This window comes from Elephas maximus, chromosome 10, assembly GCF_024166365.1.
Source record: "Elephas maximus indicus isolate mEleMax1 chromosome 10, mEleMax1 primary haplotype, whole genome shotgun sequence".
NCBI classification, from domain to species: Eukaryota; Metazoa; Chordata; class Mammalia; order Proboscidea; family Elephantidae; genus Elephas; species Elephas maximus.
Genome location: NC_064828.1, coordinates 71,995,407 through 72,015,018, shown reverse-complemented (window position 1 = coordinate 72,015,018; position 19,612 = coordinate 71,995,407). Strand labels below are relative to the sequence as shown.

The window sequence follows — 19,612 nt, the reverse complement described above, 5'->3', positions numbered from 1 at the left end:
CTGACTTTGACACTCTCTTGCCTGCCTCTCTCACTTATAAGGACCCTTGCGCTTACATTGGACCCACCTGAGTAGTCCAGGATAATCTCCCTGTTTTAGTCGTCTAGTGCTGCTGTAACAGAAATACCACAAGTGGATGGCTTTAACAAAGAGAAATTTATTTTCTCACAGTCTGGTAGGTTACAAGTCCAAATTCAGGGTGTTGGCTCCAGGGGAAGTCTTTCTCTTTCCGTGGGCTCTGGAGGAAGGTCCTTGTCCTCAATCTTCCCCTGGTAGAGGAGCTTCCCTGCTGCAGGGACCCCGTGTCCAAAGGACGTGCTCTGCTCCTGGTGCTGCTTTCTTGGTGGTATGAGGTCCCCCACTCTCTGCTTGTTTCCCTTTCCTTTTATCTCTTGAGAGATAACAGGTGGCGCAGGCCGCACCCCAGGGAAACTCCCTTTACCTTGGATCAGGGAGGTGACCTGAGTAAGGGCAGTATTACAATTCCATCCTAATCTTCTCAACATAAAATTACAATCACAAAATGGAGGACAACCACACAATACTGGGAATCAAGGCCTAACCAAGTTGACATATTTCGGGGGGGATACAATTCAATCCAGGACACTTCCCATCTCAGGTTGGCTCATTAGCAGCCTAAATCCTACCTGCAACCATAATGCCCCCACTGCCATGTAACCTAACATATTCACAGGTTGAGGGATTAGCAGGTGGACATTTTGGGGAGGCATTATTCTACCTCGCACATTCATAATTGCACTAATCAGGAGTGATCATAGTTAACATTTTCATGAACAATTCTTCTCAGACCGCCATTTTCTATTAAACATCTACATATGCCTATTTAGATACATAGATTTGTAAAACTTGAATATTATACCTACCTTTTTGTGACCTGCTTTTTTCACTTAACATATTGGGAATATATATGTTCAGTAAATTTCTACCATTATTTTTAATAGCTACTACATTATTATTTTACTGTTAAATAAACCAAAACACCAAACCAGCTGCAGTTGAGTCGATTCTGACTCATAGCCACCCGGTAGGTCAGAGTAGAACTGCCACATAGAGTTTCCAAGGCTGTGATCTTTATGGAAGCAGACTACCTCATCTTTCTCCCGTGAAGCAGTTGGTGGGATTGAACTGCCAACCTTTCAGTTAGCAGCCGAGTGCTTAATCGTTGTGCCGCCAGTGCTCCTTACTATTAATAGTGTTTATAGAGTATCTACCATGTGTCAAGCACAGCACTTAACTTAAACCTTACAACAATCTTATGAACTAAGAGTTACTAGTATCCTCCATGAAGAGTCAGGACACAAAGGTGGTATTAATTTGCTCAAGAGATACTCCATCCGGTAAGTGGTGGAGCTCTTTTAAACCCACCACAGCCCAAACTCTTAACCAAATAATAGCCTGCTTCCCAGAGTATTCCACTACATGGATGTCCCCTATTGTTGTTGTTGTTGTTAGGTGCCCTCCAGTCAGTTCTGACTCATAGTGACCCTATGCACAACAGAACGAAACACTGCCCCATCCTCACAATCATTGCTATGCTTGAGCCCACTGTTGCAGCCTATGTGTCAATCCATCTCATTGAGGGTCTTCCTCTTTTTCTCTGGCCCTCTGCTTCACCAAGTATGATGTTCCTCTCCAGTGACTGGTCCCTCCTGATAATATGTCCAAAGTACTTAACTCAAGTCTCGCCATCCTCTCTTGTAAGGTATTCTGGCTGTACTTATTCCAAGAGAAATTTGTTTGTTCTTCTGGAAATCAATGGTGTATTCAATATTCTTCACCGACACCATAATTCAAAGGTATTAATTCTTCTTCGGTCTTCCTTATTCATTGTCCAGCTTTCGCCTGCATATGAGGCAACCGAAAACACCATGGCTTGAGTCAGGCACGCCTTAGTCGTTATAGGGGCATCTTTACTTTTTAACACTTTAAAGAGGTCTTTTGCAACAGATTTGCCCGATGCAATGCGTTGTTTGATTTCTTGACTGCTGTTTCCATGGGCGTTGATTATGGATCCAAGTAAAATGAAATCCCCGACAACTTGAATCTTTTCTGTTTATTATGGTGTTGCTTATTGGTCCAGTTGTGATGACTTTTGTTTTCTTTAGGATGAGGTGTAATCCATACTGAAAGCTGCAGTCTTTGACTTTCATCAGTAAGAGCAGCAACTCTTCCTCACTTTCAGCAAGCAAGATTGTGTCATTTCCATATTGCAAATTGTTAATGAGTCTTCCTCCAATCCTGATGCCCCATTTTTCTTCACAGAGTCCAGTTTCTCAGGATTATTTGCTCAGCATACAGATTGAATAAGTATGGTGAAAGGCTACAACTCTGACACACACTTTTTCTGATTTTAAACCATGCAGTATCCCCTCGTTCTGTTCAAACAACTGTCTCTTGGTCTATGTACATGCTCTGCATGAGCACAATTAAGTGTCCTGCAATGCCTGTTCTTTGCAAAATTACCCATAATTTGTTATGATCCACACAGTCGAATGCCTTTGCATAGTTAATAAAGCACGGATAAACATCTTTCCAGTATTCTTGGCTTTCATCAAAGATTCATCTGACACCAGCAATGATATCCCTGTTTCCACGTCCTCTTCTGAATTCAGTTTGAATTTCTGGCAGTTCCCTGTCGATGTATCACTGCAGCTCCTTTTGAAGGATTTTCAGCAAAAATGAACTTGTGTGTGATATAAATGATATTGTTTGATAATTTCCGTATTCTGTTGGACCACCTTTCTTTGGGATGGGCACAAATATGGATCTCTTCCAGTTGGTTGGCCAGGTAGCTTTCTTCCAAATTTCTTGGTATAAACGAATGAGTGCTTCCAGCATTGCATCTGTTTGTTGAAACATCTCAAATGGTATTTCTCCGATTCCTGGAGCCTTGTTTTTCGCCAATGCCTTCAATGCAGCTTGGACTTCTTCCTTCAGTACTATTGGTTCTTGATCATATGCTACCTCCTGAAATGGTTGAACATTGACCAATTCCTTGTGGTACAGTGACTGTGTATTCTTTCTATCTTCTTTTGATGCTTCCTGCATTGTTCAATATTTTGCTCATAGAATCTTTCAATATCGCAACTCAAGGTTTGAATTTTTTTCCTTCATTTCTTTTAGCTTGAGAAATGCCGAATGTGTTCTTCTCTTTTGGTTTTCTATCTCCAGGTTTTTGCACATTTCATTAGAATTCTTTACTTTGTCTTCTTGAACTGTCCTTTGATATCTGTTCAACTCTTTTACTTCATTTCTTCCATTCACTTTAGCTACTCTACGTTCAAGAGCAAGTTTCAGAGTCTCTTCTGACACTCATTTTGGTCTTTTCTTTCTTTCCTGTTTTTTTTAATGAACTTTTGCCCTCTTCATGTATTATGCTTTTGATGCCATCCCACATCTCCTCTGGTGTTTGGTCATTAGTGTTCAATGGGTCAAATCTATTCTTGAGATGGTCTCTAAATTCAGGTGGAACATACTCAAGGCCATACTTTGGCTCTTGTGGACTTGTTTTGATTATCTTCAGCTTCAACTTGAACTTGCATAGGAGCAATTGATGGTCTGTTCCACAGTTGGCCCTTGGCCTTCTTCTAACTGATGACACTGAGCTTCTCCATCGTATCTTTCCACAGATGTAGTTGATTCGACTCCTGTGTATTCCATCTGGCAAGGTCCACACGTAAAGTCGCCACTTATGTTGTTGAAAAAAAAGTATTTTCAATGAAGAGGTCATTGGTCCTGCAAAGTTCTATCATGGAATCTCTGGCATCGTTTCTATCACCAAAGCCAATATTTTCCAACAACTGTTCATCTTTCTTTGTTTCCAACTTTCGTGTTCCAATTACCAGTAACTATCAATGCATCTTGATTGCATGTTTGATCAATTTCAGACTGTAGAAGTTGGGAACAATCTTCAATTTCTTCATCTTTGGCATTAGTGGTTCATATGTAAACTTGAATAATAGTTGTACTGATGGATAATTTAAAACCAGTGTTCTACTGTAGCTCTATATTAGTTTCCTAGAGCTGCCGTAACAAAGTACCACTAAATGGGTGGCTTAAAACGAAATAGATTTTGTTTTAAAATCCAAATTCAGCGTGTCATCTGGGCCACACTCTCTCCAAAGCCTCTAGGGGAAGAGCCTTCTATGCCTCTTCTAGCTTCTGGTAGCCCAGGTGTTCTTTGGTTTGTTGTACATAAGTACAATCTCTACCTCCCTTGTCAAGCCATCTTCCCTCTGTGTCTGTATCTCTTCTCCTCTTTTTATAAAGTCATCAGTCATGTTGGATTAGGGCCCACCCTACTCAGAATGATTTCATGTTAACTAATTACATCTGCAAAGATCCTATTTCCAAATAAGCTTACATTCACAGGTACCAGAGGTTAGGACTTCAATATATCTTTTTGGTGGACATAATTCAAATCATAACAAGCTCATTTTGGCTGCTTAAAATTTTTCATTATTTAAAATACAACGGCAATAACCAACTTTATACTATGTCCTATGCCCTTGGGCACACTTCTCATTATTTCTTTAAGAACAATTCCTATAAGTGTTAATCTATGCTAAGACTCCTTATGCATATCTTCAAATTGTTCTCCAGACAGGGTACAGTAATTCATACCCCAAGTGTTAACGCTTTGAATTATTATTCTTTTTATTCTTAATATTATGATTAGGAAAACTGATACATTATATTTTTTTTTAGACTGATAATGAGGTTAAACATACTTTCATGTCTTTCTTGGAAATATTTTTTCTTTTATGAAGTGCCTGCTCATGTTGTTGGCACAGTTTGCCAATTTGGAAATAGTAAAGTTCCTATGAAAAGGATGGGTTGGATTTTGATAAGGGCATCCCATGTAGAAGGAACAATCAGATATGGTATAGGCTGGAAACATCTCACAAAGCATGTTCAGGGAAAAGAAAAGATTAGGGTCAGAAAACCTATAACAAGGATTGACCTTCAATCATAGAAAATGGAGAGCAATGTGATCCAAATGGGAAGATGGTTGCTGGTGGCAGCTTAAAGGTTGTCTTGAGAAGGATGGTCCAGTCTTGATATTTCAGGAAGAGAGGGATTTAACATAGGAAATGGGTTAAGAGGGCTATAGGAGCCAAAGGGGCATTTAGGTAAAGGTGATCCCAGAGATCAGAAAGCTACTCCAACTCCTTTACAATGCCCATGTCCTCACACTTAGCACTCAGCAGCAGAAGACTGCTGGAGGCATACTCTCCCACCCCTGCTAATAGGAACTATTCCCACTGCAGCCTCATCTGGAGCCACCAAAACTGCTGGAACCTGCAGTCACCTGTGGTGGCTTGAAGCTGGCACTGGCAGAAACAGAATCATGTCTTTGCATTTTGATCTCCCACCAGGGTCTCCCATCAGCAGAACTTAACTGGAAACTAGCTGGCAAGGGAGTTTGGGAAATGTAATTTTCAGGCTTCTAGCCCCTACCATAGAGGAGCACACAGAAGGTCAGGAATGGACCTGAATAGCAATAGACCAAATCCAGCACAAGAGGAGACCCAGGAGGGGTCTCCATGTCCAAGACCAGGACATGGCTCACTCTGGCAGAAAAAGCCTGATTCTAGAACTAGCTCAATTATCAATGTGCTGGATTCCCTCCAAGATACTGTATCATAGAGATTCAGGACACCAGTTCAGCATCCTCAAAGGGTGGTTTATGAGGGTTAAATGAGTTATCGTAGGTAAAGTACTTAGACCAGTGCCTGGGACATAGTAAGTATTCAACAACTGATAACTACCGTTCTCGCTATTATTACTCTGATTTCAATTTCACCATTTACAAAGAAAAGTTAAGAAGGGGAGGGCTAAACCACTGCTTCCGCTCTAAAACCAGACAGAGGAGAAAGGCAACAGTCACGCTCAGTCTGAGCCTGAGGCTGTGCTGGCTTTTGGAGAGACAGAGAAAAGTAAACAATACCCAATCCTGCCTTCAAAGAGTTCACAGTCTGACCGGAAGATAGGCAAATGCAGAGGAAAATCACTACAATTCAAGGCAAAATGTGATCAGTGATAGAGCAGAGAGAGGGAAAGCTCTGAAAGTGTACTAAGACGTGTTTTGTAGCATAGTGGAAAGGTTTATAAAGACTCCGCCTTAACTCTAAATGCATCCTCCTGTTACCTTGGGCAGTTCAATTAGTCGTCCCAGCCTCAGTTCCTCCTCTGTGAAAATGGAACCTGTTGCCCTAGAGTGAATTCCGACTCATACGATCCTATAGCACAGAGCAGAACTGCCCCACAGGGTTTCCAAGGAGCGGCTAGTGGATTCCAACTGCCACCCTTTCTTGGTTAGCAGAGAAGCTCTGAACCACTGCGCCACCAAACCGCCCAAAACACCTGTTGCGGTTGAGTCCATTCTGATTCATAGCGACCCTTTGGGACAGGGTGGAACTGCCCCAAGGAGAGTTTCCAAAGAGTGGCTAGTGGATTCGAACTGCCAATCTTCTGGTTAGCACTCAAGCTCTTTAACCATTGCACCACCAGGGCTCCATAAAAATGGAAAACGGCGGCGGGGGTGGGTGGGGGGATTCCTACCCCACAAAGTTGTTGTGAAGATTAAGTAAGCTACTGTATACAAAGCCCTTCCTGCAGTACATACCACAGAGACATGTTCAAAGGGTGATCATTATTGATTTCAGTGGTCTATGAAAAAAGCACAAGGTATGAACTAAAGAAGGGGGAATGCCAAAGAGGAGAGGACAGCTAAGAGGGATTCCACCCTTCTAGGGCCACTCAATATCAGTGGATAAAGTCAAAGGAGAAGTGCCGAGGTACCCAGTGCGCGCCGCCAGGGGGCGCCCGAGGCCTAGGAGAGTCCGTTGCCTGTGGCAACCGGCCGCCGTAGCTCTGGCTGCCTGGGCGCCGAGCCAGAACAGCGAGATGGCACTGAGCCCCTGCGCCGCTGAGGTGGGGGTCCGCGACAAGGTGCTGCTGACAGCCACTGAGCGGTTGATCGCCGAGAGGACCAGGCGGGCGGCTAGCGTCTCCACCGGGCCCTCCCTGGAGCTATTCACCTTCCCCTCCTCCCTGGGTTCCTCGGTTGCGTCGGCCGCGCTGGAGCAGCTCTTTGTAGTAGGTGAGAGGCTTGCGGGCGCCGAGAGGGACGTCCCCACGGAGGAGGCGCCGAGGCGGCCCTCAGCGGGAACCCTTAGCGGAGATCCTCCTCCCGGAGCCCAGAGAACCTCTGGCCTAAGCAGAGCCTCCGCCGCACCTCGGAGGCTGGGGGATAAGGGGAGCCCCAAGTGCCCAGGCTTTCCTACCCTAGTGAAGCTCGAGTGACTCGGCCCGGCTCAGACTAGTAGCTGGTGACAGGTTCCGGATCCCCAGGCCACTGCCCTTCCCCTCTGTCTTGCCTGTTGCCCACAGCAGGTCTACCCACTTGCCTTTAGATTGTGCATTGGATTTCCGCTTGTCCCTTCCCGCCTTTCCTTTGCAAGTTAGTTTCCTCCAACATTTTGCCAGTGAAAAGTGGGGAGTTTAACACACAAATAGGAAAAGGTGTGTATAAGAGGCTCCTGTTATATTAAAACAGAAAACCCAGTGCCGTCGAGTCTATTTAGGCAAGGGAAATTAGCTCCTGATGCACTGTTACCTAGAGAAGGATGTTTCGGAGATGTGAACAGAAAATGATCTTGGGTAGGGCCAAGTTAAAATACTTTCTCAGTTAAAGAGCTGAGCTTGTAATTAAGTTACCTAAGTTTAGGGTAAAACATATTCCAAGAAAGGGCATTTCTCGTTCAGATCAAAAAACATTTAGACCGAACAACAAGGCATCTCATTGTTTCACTATTTAAAGATAATCTTACTGATTTTTATTATAATAGTACTGTTAATTTGGCAGAGGTTCTTTTTTCCTTTTTAGATGAACTAATTTAATGTCACAACTATTGTGAGATAGGTTTGACAAGTATTATCATAAAGAATGTTGACCCCTAAGGAGGCTAAATTATTCGTGTGTATCCAAGGTCACTGTGAATGATAGAGCTAGTCTTGAATTCTTTGCAACTGATCTCTAGATCGGCATGTCCATTCAACTCCAGTGTTTATGCACAAATACTTTTTTTTTTTTTGAGCTAATAATTTTTGGAGCTGCAGAAAGTTTTTCATAGGAGAAAACTTCGTTAAGTCTTCCTGGCCTGAATATGAGCTCTTCAGCCCATCTGCAAGCAGAGACAAGTTTGTGGTCATTTATTTCATAAAAAAAAGGGAGGGGGGGATAACTTGCAATGCCTGTCTTTCTCTAACACACACTCACTCACAAACTCAGGAACTGATTTGAGAGCTTAGTTTATTGAGGAGAGTCCAAGTTCCCTGAAACAGAGGACAGAAATTTCTATTTACTCTTCCAAGTGGTGGGTATGACTGTTAAGGGCATGGAGCCTGGAATCATTACCACTTGAATCCAAACTCCACCACTGATCAGCTCTGTGACCTTAAAGAAATGGCATGACTTTGATATATATGTGGATCTATCCTTAATCAGACCTACATTATAAAAAAAAAAGGCATGTTATATTTATCCCTTTCATAAATATTTATTAATTGTTTCCTTATCCTGTATAGATCCCTTCTTTGTACCATGAGAGATGCAAAGATGAATATTAAGAGGAGTTTGCTTCCAAGGATCATAGAATATGTACCTAAGTTAGAATACCATAAAATGGGGAGTAACAAGCACAAAAGAGGTTCATGTAAAATACTACAGAAATCCAGAAATAGAAGGTGTAACTTCCAGCTGAGTAAGCGTTTGAGCTAGATCTCAAATATTACTGTTAATTTGGTATACTTTCTTTTTTTCCTTTTTGGATAAAGGAATTTAATGTCACAGTTCTTGTGAGATAGTCTTGGACAAGTATTATCACAAAGAATGTTGACACCTGCAGAGACTAAATTATTCCCATGTATCCAAAGTCATGTCAGTGATAGAGCTAGTCTTGAACTCTTGATTTGGACAGATGAATATGAGATTTTATTTTTCCTTTTTTTTTAAGAAAAATCGCTGAAAAGTGACTGTTTTAAATGCAATGAAGACGCTAGGACCTTTCTGACGGACATTGCTGTAGCTGTTAAGAAATTGGTATAGTATTATATTTAAGAGCTTTTTTCCCCCCAAATTCCATGTATTCTGCCATCAAACTTTAATTTAGCACCAACTCTGTTCAAGGTGAGGGTCCCTGAGTGGCACAAACAGTTTGCTCTCGGCTACTAACCAAAAGGTTGGCAGTTCGAGCCCACCCAGTGGTGCCCCAAAAGCAAAGCCTGGTGATCTGCTTTCACAAAGATAACAGCCAAGAAAACCCCAGGGAAGTCAGTACATTCTGTGACACACAGGGTCATCCTGAGTTGGAACGGACACTGCAGCAGCGGGTTTGGTTTTGGTTTTTTTCTGTTCGATGTACTTAAAGAAATAAATAGGGAAAATACCTTCAATTTAAAAGTATTTCCTCTCAGTTTACTAAGCATTTGCATCAGTGTCAATCAACCATAGATTTTTGCTTATTTTTCATTCAGAAAACTGAATTCTGGACCTGTGCCATGGGTGAGGCCAAGTCCACGCAGGAGAAGCAATACTGGTGATGGAAGAGCTTAGTTAAGGAGTGGACCACATGGGCAAATGCTTGAGACATCACTGTATAAACGTTACTTACAACAAACAGTGAATAAGCAAACAAGCTCTGGAATAAAGTGAATGCATGGTGTCTGCTAACTGGGTTTTCTATAAGCAATTCCCTACATAACTGGTGAAAGATTTTTTGGCACCTAGTCCATTGAAGTAGACAGTGCTGTTCGATGAAAACAAACAAACAAAACTTTTACAATTGTACTAACCTGGCCCTTATAAAAGAGGCATTGAAGAAATAGTTAAAGAGTTTCCTCCTGAAGGGTCACAGAACTGGCTCTGTTTAGCCCAGAATGATGTTTACAGTGCTTTCCCCAGAACAGTCAGAACTGTGAAGGCTTTTCATTTGATTTAAAAAATATTGAATAAGAACCTACTACAGTACAAATATCTGAAAATGTAGAGATATGGCACTAAAGAAAATGAGTTTGAGCTTACAAACTGATGATGAAAATTAATTTCGTTATTTTATAATTTTATATATACATATACATATATACATACTTACCACATAATTATACTTCCTTGTCCCACTTAATTTAATGCATATATGTAAACACAAGGTTTTTATGTATAGTACCACACTGTGGTCCTGTGGAAAACTTTTCCCCTTGTTTGTTCTTTTAATTATGCTTTTTCTTCAGGACTTGAAGGGGCCAAAACATTTGTTATGGCTAATTATCCAGGGTGGTTCCATTTAATATCTGAGCTGTGAAATCTCTTAAATAGCAGAGATAAATCTCTCCTTCAGTTTTTAAAGTAATAAATTTCACTATTATAAAAGTAATACATGTTTACTCTGGAAGATTTAGGGAAAAAATAGATATGCAAAAAGGAGAAAGTGAAAACCATGATCTCATCATTATAACCATTTTAACACTTTTTTACTTGTAGCATTTAGTGACATTAATTATGTTCACCATATTACACAAAGGAGCCCTGGTGGCACAGTGGCTAAGTGCTTGGCTGCTAACTAAGAGGTTGGTGGTTCAGACCCACCAACCACAGGAGAAAGATGTGAGAGCAGAAACCCTATGGGCAGTTCTACTCTGTCCTGAAAACCAAAAACCATACCTGTTGCTGAAGAGTGATTCTGACTCATAGGGTCACTATGAGTCAGAATCGACACAACAATGGGTTTGGCTTTCGGTTTTTATGTTCCACAACCATCCTACTATCCATTCCCAAAATAATTACAATTAACTCTTTGAAGAATATCCTTTCCATTTTCAGGTGATCCAAATATTGAATTATATTTTTACAGAAAAGTGATCATGCTATATATATATATATGAATGTTCAGGTCATAAAATAGCTGTAGATGTTGTTATGGTTAGGTGCCGTCGAGTCTGTTCTGACTCATAGCGACCCTATGTACAGCAGAACAAATCACTGCCTAGTCCTGTACCAAGATCGCAATCGTTGTTATGCTTCAGCCCATTGTTGCAGCCACTGTGTCAATCTATCTCGTTGAGGGTCTTTCTCTTTTCCACTGACCCTGTATTTTACCAAGCATGATGTCCTTTTCCAGGGACTGATCCCTCCTGACAACATGTCCAAAGTATGTAAGACACAGTCTCACCATCCTTGCTTCTAAGATTTCCTTGCTTCCTAAGATTTTCACTGGCTAATTCTTTTCAGAAGTAGACCGCCAAGTACTTCTTCCTAGTCTGTCTTAGTCTGGAAGCTCAGCTGAAACCTGTCCGCCATGGGTGACCCTGCTGGTACCTGAATACCGGTGGCATAGCTTCCAGCATCACAGCAACACACAAGCCCCCACAGTATGACAAACTGACAGACATGTGGGGGTAGCCATTCTAACCATTTATTTAAAAGATGATTTATCTATTTTTTCCTCTAACTGATTTTTGAATAATTTCTTCTTTTGTAAATTAGCCCCACCTTTTAAAAAAAAATAGCCCTATTTAACTATTTTGTTTGGTTTTGTAGGTGTAGATAAGGTATATGTAAGAGAACCACTGTCCTTTTTATACTTAAAAAAACCCAGTGCCGTCGATTCGATTCCAACTCATAGCGACCCTATAGGACAGAGTAGAACTCCCCCACAGAGTTTCCAAGGAGCGCCTGGCAGATTTGAACTGCCGACCCTTTGGTTAGCAGCCGTAGCACTTAACCACTACAGCCTTAGGCATATTTTTATAGGCAATTTCCATTTTTTAATTAAGTAGATTTCTTTCTCAAGGTTATCCTTTTTATTGGAATCTTTCCTTTTAAATTGATTGAAAGTGCATATGAGAAACATATCCACATAGGGAAAAGATTAATTCTGAGCAGAAGAAAATCAGTAGACACTGAAAGATAAATTAGGAATAATACCATAAATTATTTATGGTATTATTAAACACTGACTGAGGAGCAGACACTTTCTCCATTTTCTGCTTCAAATAGAAATAATGGCTGAAGATGTTTTGTAAAAATCAAACTTTGACCTCTGAAAACATTTACAGGGAGTTGTTTAGGAAATAAATATTATTTTAGTGTCTTAACTTAAAAAAAAATGCAATTTAAATTTTCAGGAAGAAATGAGAAAGTCCACAATTGATCTTCTAGAAATTGAATCCATGGAACTCAGCAGGCTGTATTTTCTATTGGAAACTCTTCCCAGTTGCTTTAACATGGAACTGGAAGGTACTTTTGAGGTTACTGACTGTAAGATTTAGTTTATCTTATAAGAAAATAGAGCCAAGTACTTGTAACAAGGTAAGTTTAATAGTTATCACATGGTCTAAATATAGCAAGAAAGAGGGCACAACAGAAACACACTGAGATCTGAAATGATTTTCTCTTAGAAGTGAAAATAACATATACACACACACATATATATATACCTTGAATTTATATAATTTTATTTCTAAATAGACTAATATCTATTCAATTAAATTATGCAGCTTGTCCAGCCTAAACTGTAAAGCTAGGTGACTTCACTGGTGCATGTGAATTCTTTCAAACATTAAGAGAACATATTGTAAGAATGGTGTTATTTATTTTGGATTTACGAAAACCTAGGAATAAATCTAAAGGTAGACATAAAAGACCTGTGAACAGAAATCTGTGAAACATTGTCGACAGAGATTAAAGAAGACCGAGAAAAATGGCAGGATGTAACATGTTTATAAGGTGGGAAACTCAATATTATAAAGATGTCAATTCTCTACAAATTGACCTTTTGATTTAATGTACCAATTCAAAATCCCAGCAGGTTATTTTGTGGGAAATGATTCTGAAATGATACATGGAAATATAAAGGGCCAAATGTAAAGACAATCTCAAAAATATATAGGGCCAAATGTCTTAACAATCTTGAAAATGATGAAGAAAGTGAGAGGTATTACATTCAAGATAAGATTTATTACATAGCTGCGGTAGTAAGGCACTGTGATTTTGGTGCAAGTACAGACAAACGGCTGGATGGAACAGAATAGAGAATTCAGAAACAGTCCCATTTATATATGAATATTTAATTTATGATAAAGATGGCTCTATAAAGCAGTAGAGAAAGGATAGTTGTGTGAATAAATAGTTCTGTATCAGTTAGATACATACATATAAAAAATAAATGAAAAGGAACCCTTAACCTCTACCACACACAACAATTTTATTCCAGGTGAAGTTTAGGTCTAAATGTGAAACATAAAATTTTTGAAAATAATTTTAGAAGATAATGCAAAATATCTTCATGTCCTTGGAGAAGGGAAAGATTTTATTTGCAGTTTTTTTTTTAATTGTGGTGAAATTTATGTATAGCAGAACATTTGCTATTTCAACACTTTTTGCATGTAGAATTTAGTGATATTATGTTCATGTTGAGCAATCATCACCACTATCCATTTCCAAATTTTTTATCATCCTTAGCAGAAACTCAGTACCACGTAAGCAATAAATCCTCCTTTCCCCCTCCCACTTGCCCCAGTAACCATTTTTCTATCTGTTACTAATTTTTAGTCTCATTTCATCGAGATTGGAGAAGGTACTTGACATGATTTCGGTCTTTTTACATTTTGTGACGTATTTTGTTACCTAGCATGTGGTCTATCCTGGAGAACAATTCACATGCACTGGGGAAGAATGTGTATTGTGGTGTTGAGTAGTCGGTATATGTCGGTCAGGTCTGGTTGGCTTAGTGTTGTCCAAATTTTCTATTTCATTATTGATATTTTTCTAGATATTCTGTCATTATCGAAAGTGGTGTTTTGAAGTCTCCAGCTGTTATTGTCAAACTGTCTATTTCTCCCTTCAATTCTGTCAACATTTCCTTCATATATTTTGGGGCTCTGATGTTAGGTGCATATATATTTATGATTGTTATATCTTCTTCCTGAATTGACCCTTTTATCAATTTATGATGTCCTTCTTTGTCTCTTAGATTTTGATTTAATTAAAATCTACTTTGTCTGATATCAATATGGCTACCCCAGCCCTCTTTTGGTTTCTGTTTATAAGGAATGGTTTCCATTCTTTCACCTTTAATCTATTTGTGTCTTTGGGACTAAGATGTGACTCTTGTAGATGGTATATAGTTTTTGTTTGTTTGTTTGTTAGTCTATTCTTCCACTCTCTGCCTTTTGATTAGAGAGTTTAATTCATTTACATTTAAAGTAATTATCAATACAGAAGAACTTCTGCCATTTTGTTCTTTGTTTTTGTGTGTGTGTCTTATGCCTTCTTTGTCCCTCATTTTCTCCAATATTGTCATCATTTGTTTTTAGTTGATTTTTTGCACTGAACCATTTTGATTCCCTTGTCCTTCCTTTCTTTGTATATTTTTTAGATATTTTCTTTGTGATTTTCATGAGGGTTACGTGTAACATCTTAAGTTTATAACTAAAAACCAAAAAAAAAAAAACAAAAAAAAAACCCAAACTTGTTGATATTGAGTTGATTCTGATTCATAGCAACCCTATAGGGCAGAGTAGAACTGCCCCATAGAGCTTCCAAGGAGCACCTGGTGGATTTGAATTGCTGACCTTTTGGTTAGCAGTCATAGCTCTTAACCACTATACAACCAGGGTTTCCAATTTATAACTACCTAGTCTGATAGTATAGTGGCTAAGAGCTATGGCAGCTAACCAAAATGTCAGGAGTTTGAATCCACCAGGTGCTCTTTGGAAACTCTATGGGGCATTTCTACTCTGTCCTATAGGATTTCTATGAGTTGGAATTGACTTGATGGCAATGGGTTTAGTCTAAATTAATACCAACTTAACTTCAGTAGCATACAAAAACTCTATTCTTATACCTCTCTTTCCCCCCTTATATGCTAGTTTTGATAAAATTACATCTTTATACATCATGTGCTCAATAACATAAATTTATAATTATATTTTATGTATTTGTCTTTTGGAATCAAGTAGGACATAACTACTAAAGTTACAAACCAAAATACCACAGATCTGGCCCTTACATTTTTCCCATGAGATTATTTTTATTAGGGATCTTTTTTTCCCCCTCTACATACATCTTTGAGTTACATCTTTGAGTTATTGTCTAGTGCTCTTTCAGTTCTATATCTTAAGAGCTTTAACATTTCTTGCAGTGCAGGTCTAGTTATCACAAACTCCCTCAGATTTTGTTTCTCTGGGAATGTTTTAATTTTGCCCTCATTCTTGAATGGCAGTTTTGCTAGATATAGAATTCTTGGTTGACAGTTATTTTATTTTAGCTTTTTAAATATGTCATTCCACTGCCTTCTGGTTTCCAAGGTTTCTTAGGAGAAATCGGGATTTAATCTTATTAAGGATCAGTTCAATTAGTTTCTCTCTTGATGCTTTCAGGATTCTCTTTGATTTTTGAGAGTTCGATTATAATGTATCTCTGTGTGGATCTCTTTGGGTTTATCCTACTTGGAGTTGGTTGAGCTTTTTGGATTTGTAGATTCATGTCCTTCATCAGATTTAAGTTTTCTGCCATTATTTCCTCAAATAGTCTTTCTGTTCCTTTCTCTCTCTTTTCACTCTGGGATTCCTGTGATGTACATGTTAGTTCCCTCGATAGTGGCTGACAGTTCCATTAGACTTTACTCAACTTTCTTGATCCTTTTTTCTTTTTGCTCTTCAGCCTCAGTAGTCGCTATTGTTTTACAGATTCTTCTTCTGCCAGCTCAAATCTGCTGAGTCCATCCATTGAGTTTTTCATTTCAGTTATTGTATTTTTCACCTCCAGTACTTCTGTTTGGTTCATTTTTATAGCACCTATCTCCTTATTGATGTTGTCATTTTGTTCATGTATCATTTTCCTGATTACTTTAGTTCTTTGTCTATGTTCTCCTTTAGTTATGTGAGTATGTTTAATACTGTTATTTTATAGTCTTCTAATCTGTCTATTGGAAACCCTAGTGGCATAGTCGTTAAGTGCTATGGCTGCTGACCTAAAGGTCAGCTCCACCAGGTGCTCCTTGGAAACTCTATGGGGCAGTTCTACTCTGTCCTATAGGGTCTCTATGAGTTGGAATCGACTCAACGGCAACAGGTTTTTGGTTTTTAATCTGTCTATTATTGTGGGCTTCCATAGAGACAGTTTCTCTTCCTTCATCTTATTCTTTTGAATGGGCCATCATTTCCAGTTTCTTTGTATGCTGTGTTGAATCTGGCATATTAGAAAATTACAGTGTGTTATCTTTCTCAATTCCCCTGTATGTACAGTGCTTTTGTAATTGCTAATTTCTGCAAGAAACTCTTAGGCAGGCACAGCCTTCTATATTTGATTATGCTTTTATCCTCCTCCCTGCAAAAGTTCCAATTCAGGCCAGACCAAGGGTTTAGTCCTTCAGGCATCTCCCAAACACATCAGAATAGACACAGTGAAGAGTCCACCAGCAAAGTTTATTTGCTTCGGAGCCCCTTTTTTGTGAACATAAACCGTGGTTTGGCTCTACTGCAGCTGCCCAGCTGCTACACCATGGAGGAGGTAGAACAGGACAGTAGAAAAAGGTTTTTCTACCATTTAAATGTCACCTTTTTCTTGTTCTAGTTTGTGGCCGTTGTTGCAATCCTCTGTCTACTTTTTCAGAGTTCTTATAGAGTTGAGGTTACATATTTCTAGTTGCATTGTTTTGGTGCTTACATGAGAGTGCTGGGATGTTAGACCTGCTCATGCTGCAATTTCCCAGAACTCAAGATTTCTTAAACAGGACATTGTAAGCACTAATCATAAATGAAAATATTGATAGATTGGACTACTTTAAAATTAAGAATTTTTCCTTTGAAAGACATAATTAAGAGAGTAAAAAATCAAGCTACTGAATGGGAGATAATTTCTGTAACACATATTACCAATTCAGGACTTTTTTTTTTTTTTTTAAATATAAAGAACTCTAAAAGTCATTAAGAAAAAAACAGACAACACAGTAGAAAATTAGCAAGAGAATTGAAAAGGCAATTCACAAAAGATGAAATTAAATAAATATGCAGCATGCACATTTTTTTTAATGAAACAATGCTGAATCTCATTAGTAAACAAGCTATGCAAATTACCAACAAAATAATACATCATAAAACCTATGAAAGATGGAAATTTTGTAAGGTGGAAGCCTGTCAGAGACGGAAAACTCAAATATTTTCCATTAATAGGGAGTGATAGAAAAGTGGTAAGACCGAACCCTGTCAAAGGCGGAAAACTTGCAAGACCTGGAAAAACAGGGCAGTCCCATGGAATTCCAGTTCTCACAGTTTTCTCTTATCACTTCATATCCAGCAGACTGCCTAAAAGTAAAAACTAACAATTCCAATTGTTGACAAGGATATAAAGCAGCAGGAAATCTCAACACTATTGGTGGAAGTATAAGTTGGGAAAATCATTTGGAAACTCTATGACATTATCTATTAAAATGGAATGTCAAAATACCCAAGACACAGCAATTTCACTCCTAGGTATAGACCGAAAAAAAAATGCATGCACATACATATCAAAAGACATAACAGCAATACTCTTAATAGCCAAAATCAGAAACAACTCAAATGCCCTTCAAAAGTCAAATGAAAAAAAACACATTAATGGGATATTTATATGATAGGTTACTATACATCAGTGAGAATGAACAAAGTACAATTTCACATAATAGTATGAATTAATCTCATTGAACAAAAAGTCACATTCAAAAGAATACATACTGCATGATTCCATTTCTATGAAATTTAAAAATGGTCAAATTTATGTGTTAAAAGTCAAGAAGGTAGTTATAGGAAGAGGGAATACCAAAGAAACTTCTGAGGTGCTGATAATATTTTCTTTTCTTGACCTGGGTGGTGGTTAGTGGGTGTTATCATAATTCATTGAGCTGTACACTTAAGATTTATATACTTTTCCATAAGTTTACACTGCCCAGATTCTCCTTCAGGACCAAGTCACTCATTTCCCTAGCTTCCAGGGGTGTTGGCTGAGTCTCACAGCTGAGTACCTCCCCAGGAATTGCCCTTGACAAAAGAGAGAAACTTCACCTCAGGTTACATCTCCTCCCAAGATGCAGTTAACATACAGTGTGTTTGGTCAATGTGGGGATACAAAGACCTGGCTCCCTTGCCTCAATATAGAACAATGCTGAATTGTCATTCCAATTCCAAAGTTCATCACAGTTCAACTTCTCCCTCTACCCAGTCCTCCTTCACTTTTATTTTCACAGGAGATGTTTCTGAGAACAGTAGACAAAAATTTCCTGCACCCAAATTTTAGAATATGTTTCCCAGAAAGCCCAACCTTAAAACAGTGCTCTTTTTAAAACAACAACAACAACAACAAAACTTAAGTAGATGTTCTGGTTATCTATTTATTGTCTCTCAGCTCCAAACCTACACTTCATTGTCTGCTTTGTGATAATAGAGCTGGACCCTGCAAATTTCTTCTCTTGCCAGCTGGCATAATGTTAAACTTTGTCAGTAGAGACCACTGAAGAGATACTGGAGAAGGAAGGGGTTCCCCTACTGGTTCCAGTGTGCTGCATTTAGCACACTGTTGCAGGGCATTTGACTTCTCCAGTGCCAGCCTGTGTAGCACACAGCAGTCTGCAATGCTCAGCAGCTTCCCCCAGTATCCCCTTGGGCAGTATCATGGTAGAGTGCCTCTAGTGAAGCACCTCCCCTTAAACAACTTCCGCAGCACCCCTTTGGGTGGTTCTGTAGTGAGCTCTGAGGCATGGTAGCTCCTTGTGAGCAGATTCCCCCAATGCCCCGAGGGAGAACCACTGAAGCACCTTAACAACTTCTTTGCCATCCAGTGAGCCACAGCCCTCTCCAACAAAGTCTGGATCTTAGCCCTGGGATTCTTCCCTGAGCACTCGTATCTTAGCTCCAGGGAGAGTGGCTGTTTCTTCTTCCTGCTCTCTGTATTTAAAATTTAGAGTTTTCTTCTTTTACTTATCATACAATTCCTCATTATTCCAACCCTGTGATAGCTAAAAATTCTTTGTATTAAATGTTCCTTGTTCAATTTACTGTGAGATTTCTGTCTCCTAATTGGATCTTAGAACCCTGGTGGTACAGTGGTTAAGAGCTTGGCTGCTAACCAAAAGGCCAGCGATTCAAACCCACCAGCCACTCCTTGGGAACCCTAGGGGGCAGTTCTACTCTGTTGCATTGGGTAGCTATGAGTCGGAATCGACTGGACAGCAATGGTTTGTTTGTTTGTTTTTGGTTTAATTGGATCTTGACTGATAATAGTGGATAATAAAACAATATGCTTGGTGTCTAGTTTCACAGAGAAAATACAATAAAGTATTTATTTCTATGTACATAATGTACATAGAAATAGTAAAAACTCAGAAGGATGTGCACCAAAGGCAGAATTATGAGTGTTTTTATTTTCTTTGGTTGCTTTCCTTTATTTTCCAGATTATATTACTTTTATAATAAAAACATTTTTGAAGGAAAAAAAATACCATATTAGCTTATAAGGTTCTTGATGCACACTGAATGTTTAAACGAGTAAATCGGT

At 39.1% G+C, this 19,612-nt stretch overlaps 1 protein-coding gene across 1 annotated transcript in view; it reads left to right on the top strand.

The window, feature by feature from the left end:
• Nucleotides 1-6,921: 6,921 nt before the first annotated feature.
• The window catches only part of CCDC175 (coiled-coil domain containing 175), an 88,727-nt gene continuing 76,036 nt past the window's right edge, over nucleotides 6,922-19,612 (top strand). The window contains exons 1-3 of the mRNA XM_049897877.1: nucleotides 6,922-7,126; nucleotides 9,042-9,127; nucleotides 12,208-12,319. Of these exons, the coding sequence (XP_049753834.1) occupies nucleotides 6,931-7,126; nucleotides 9,042-9,127; nucleotides 12,208-12,319 (394 nt within the window). The 5' untranslated portion in view covers nucleotides 6,922-6,930. The remainder of the gene's footprint in view (nucleotides 7,127-9,041; nucleotides 9,128-12,207; nucleotides 12,320-19,612) is intronic.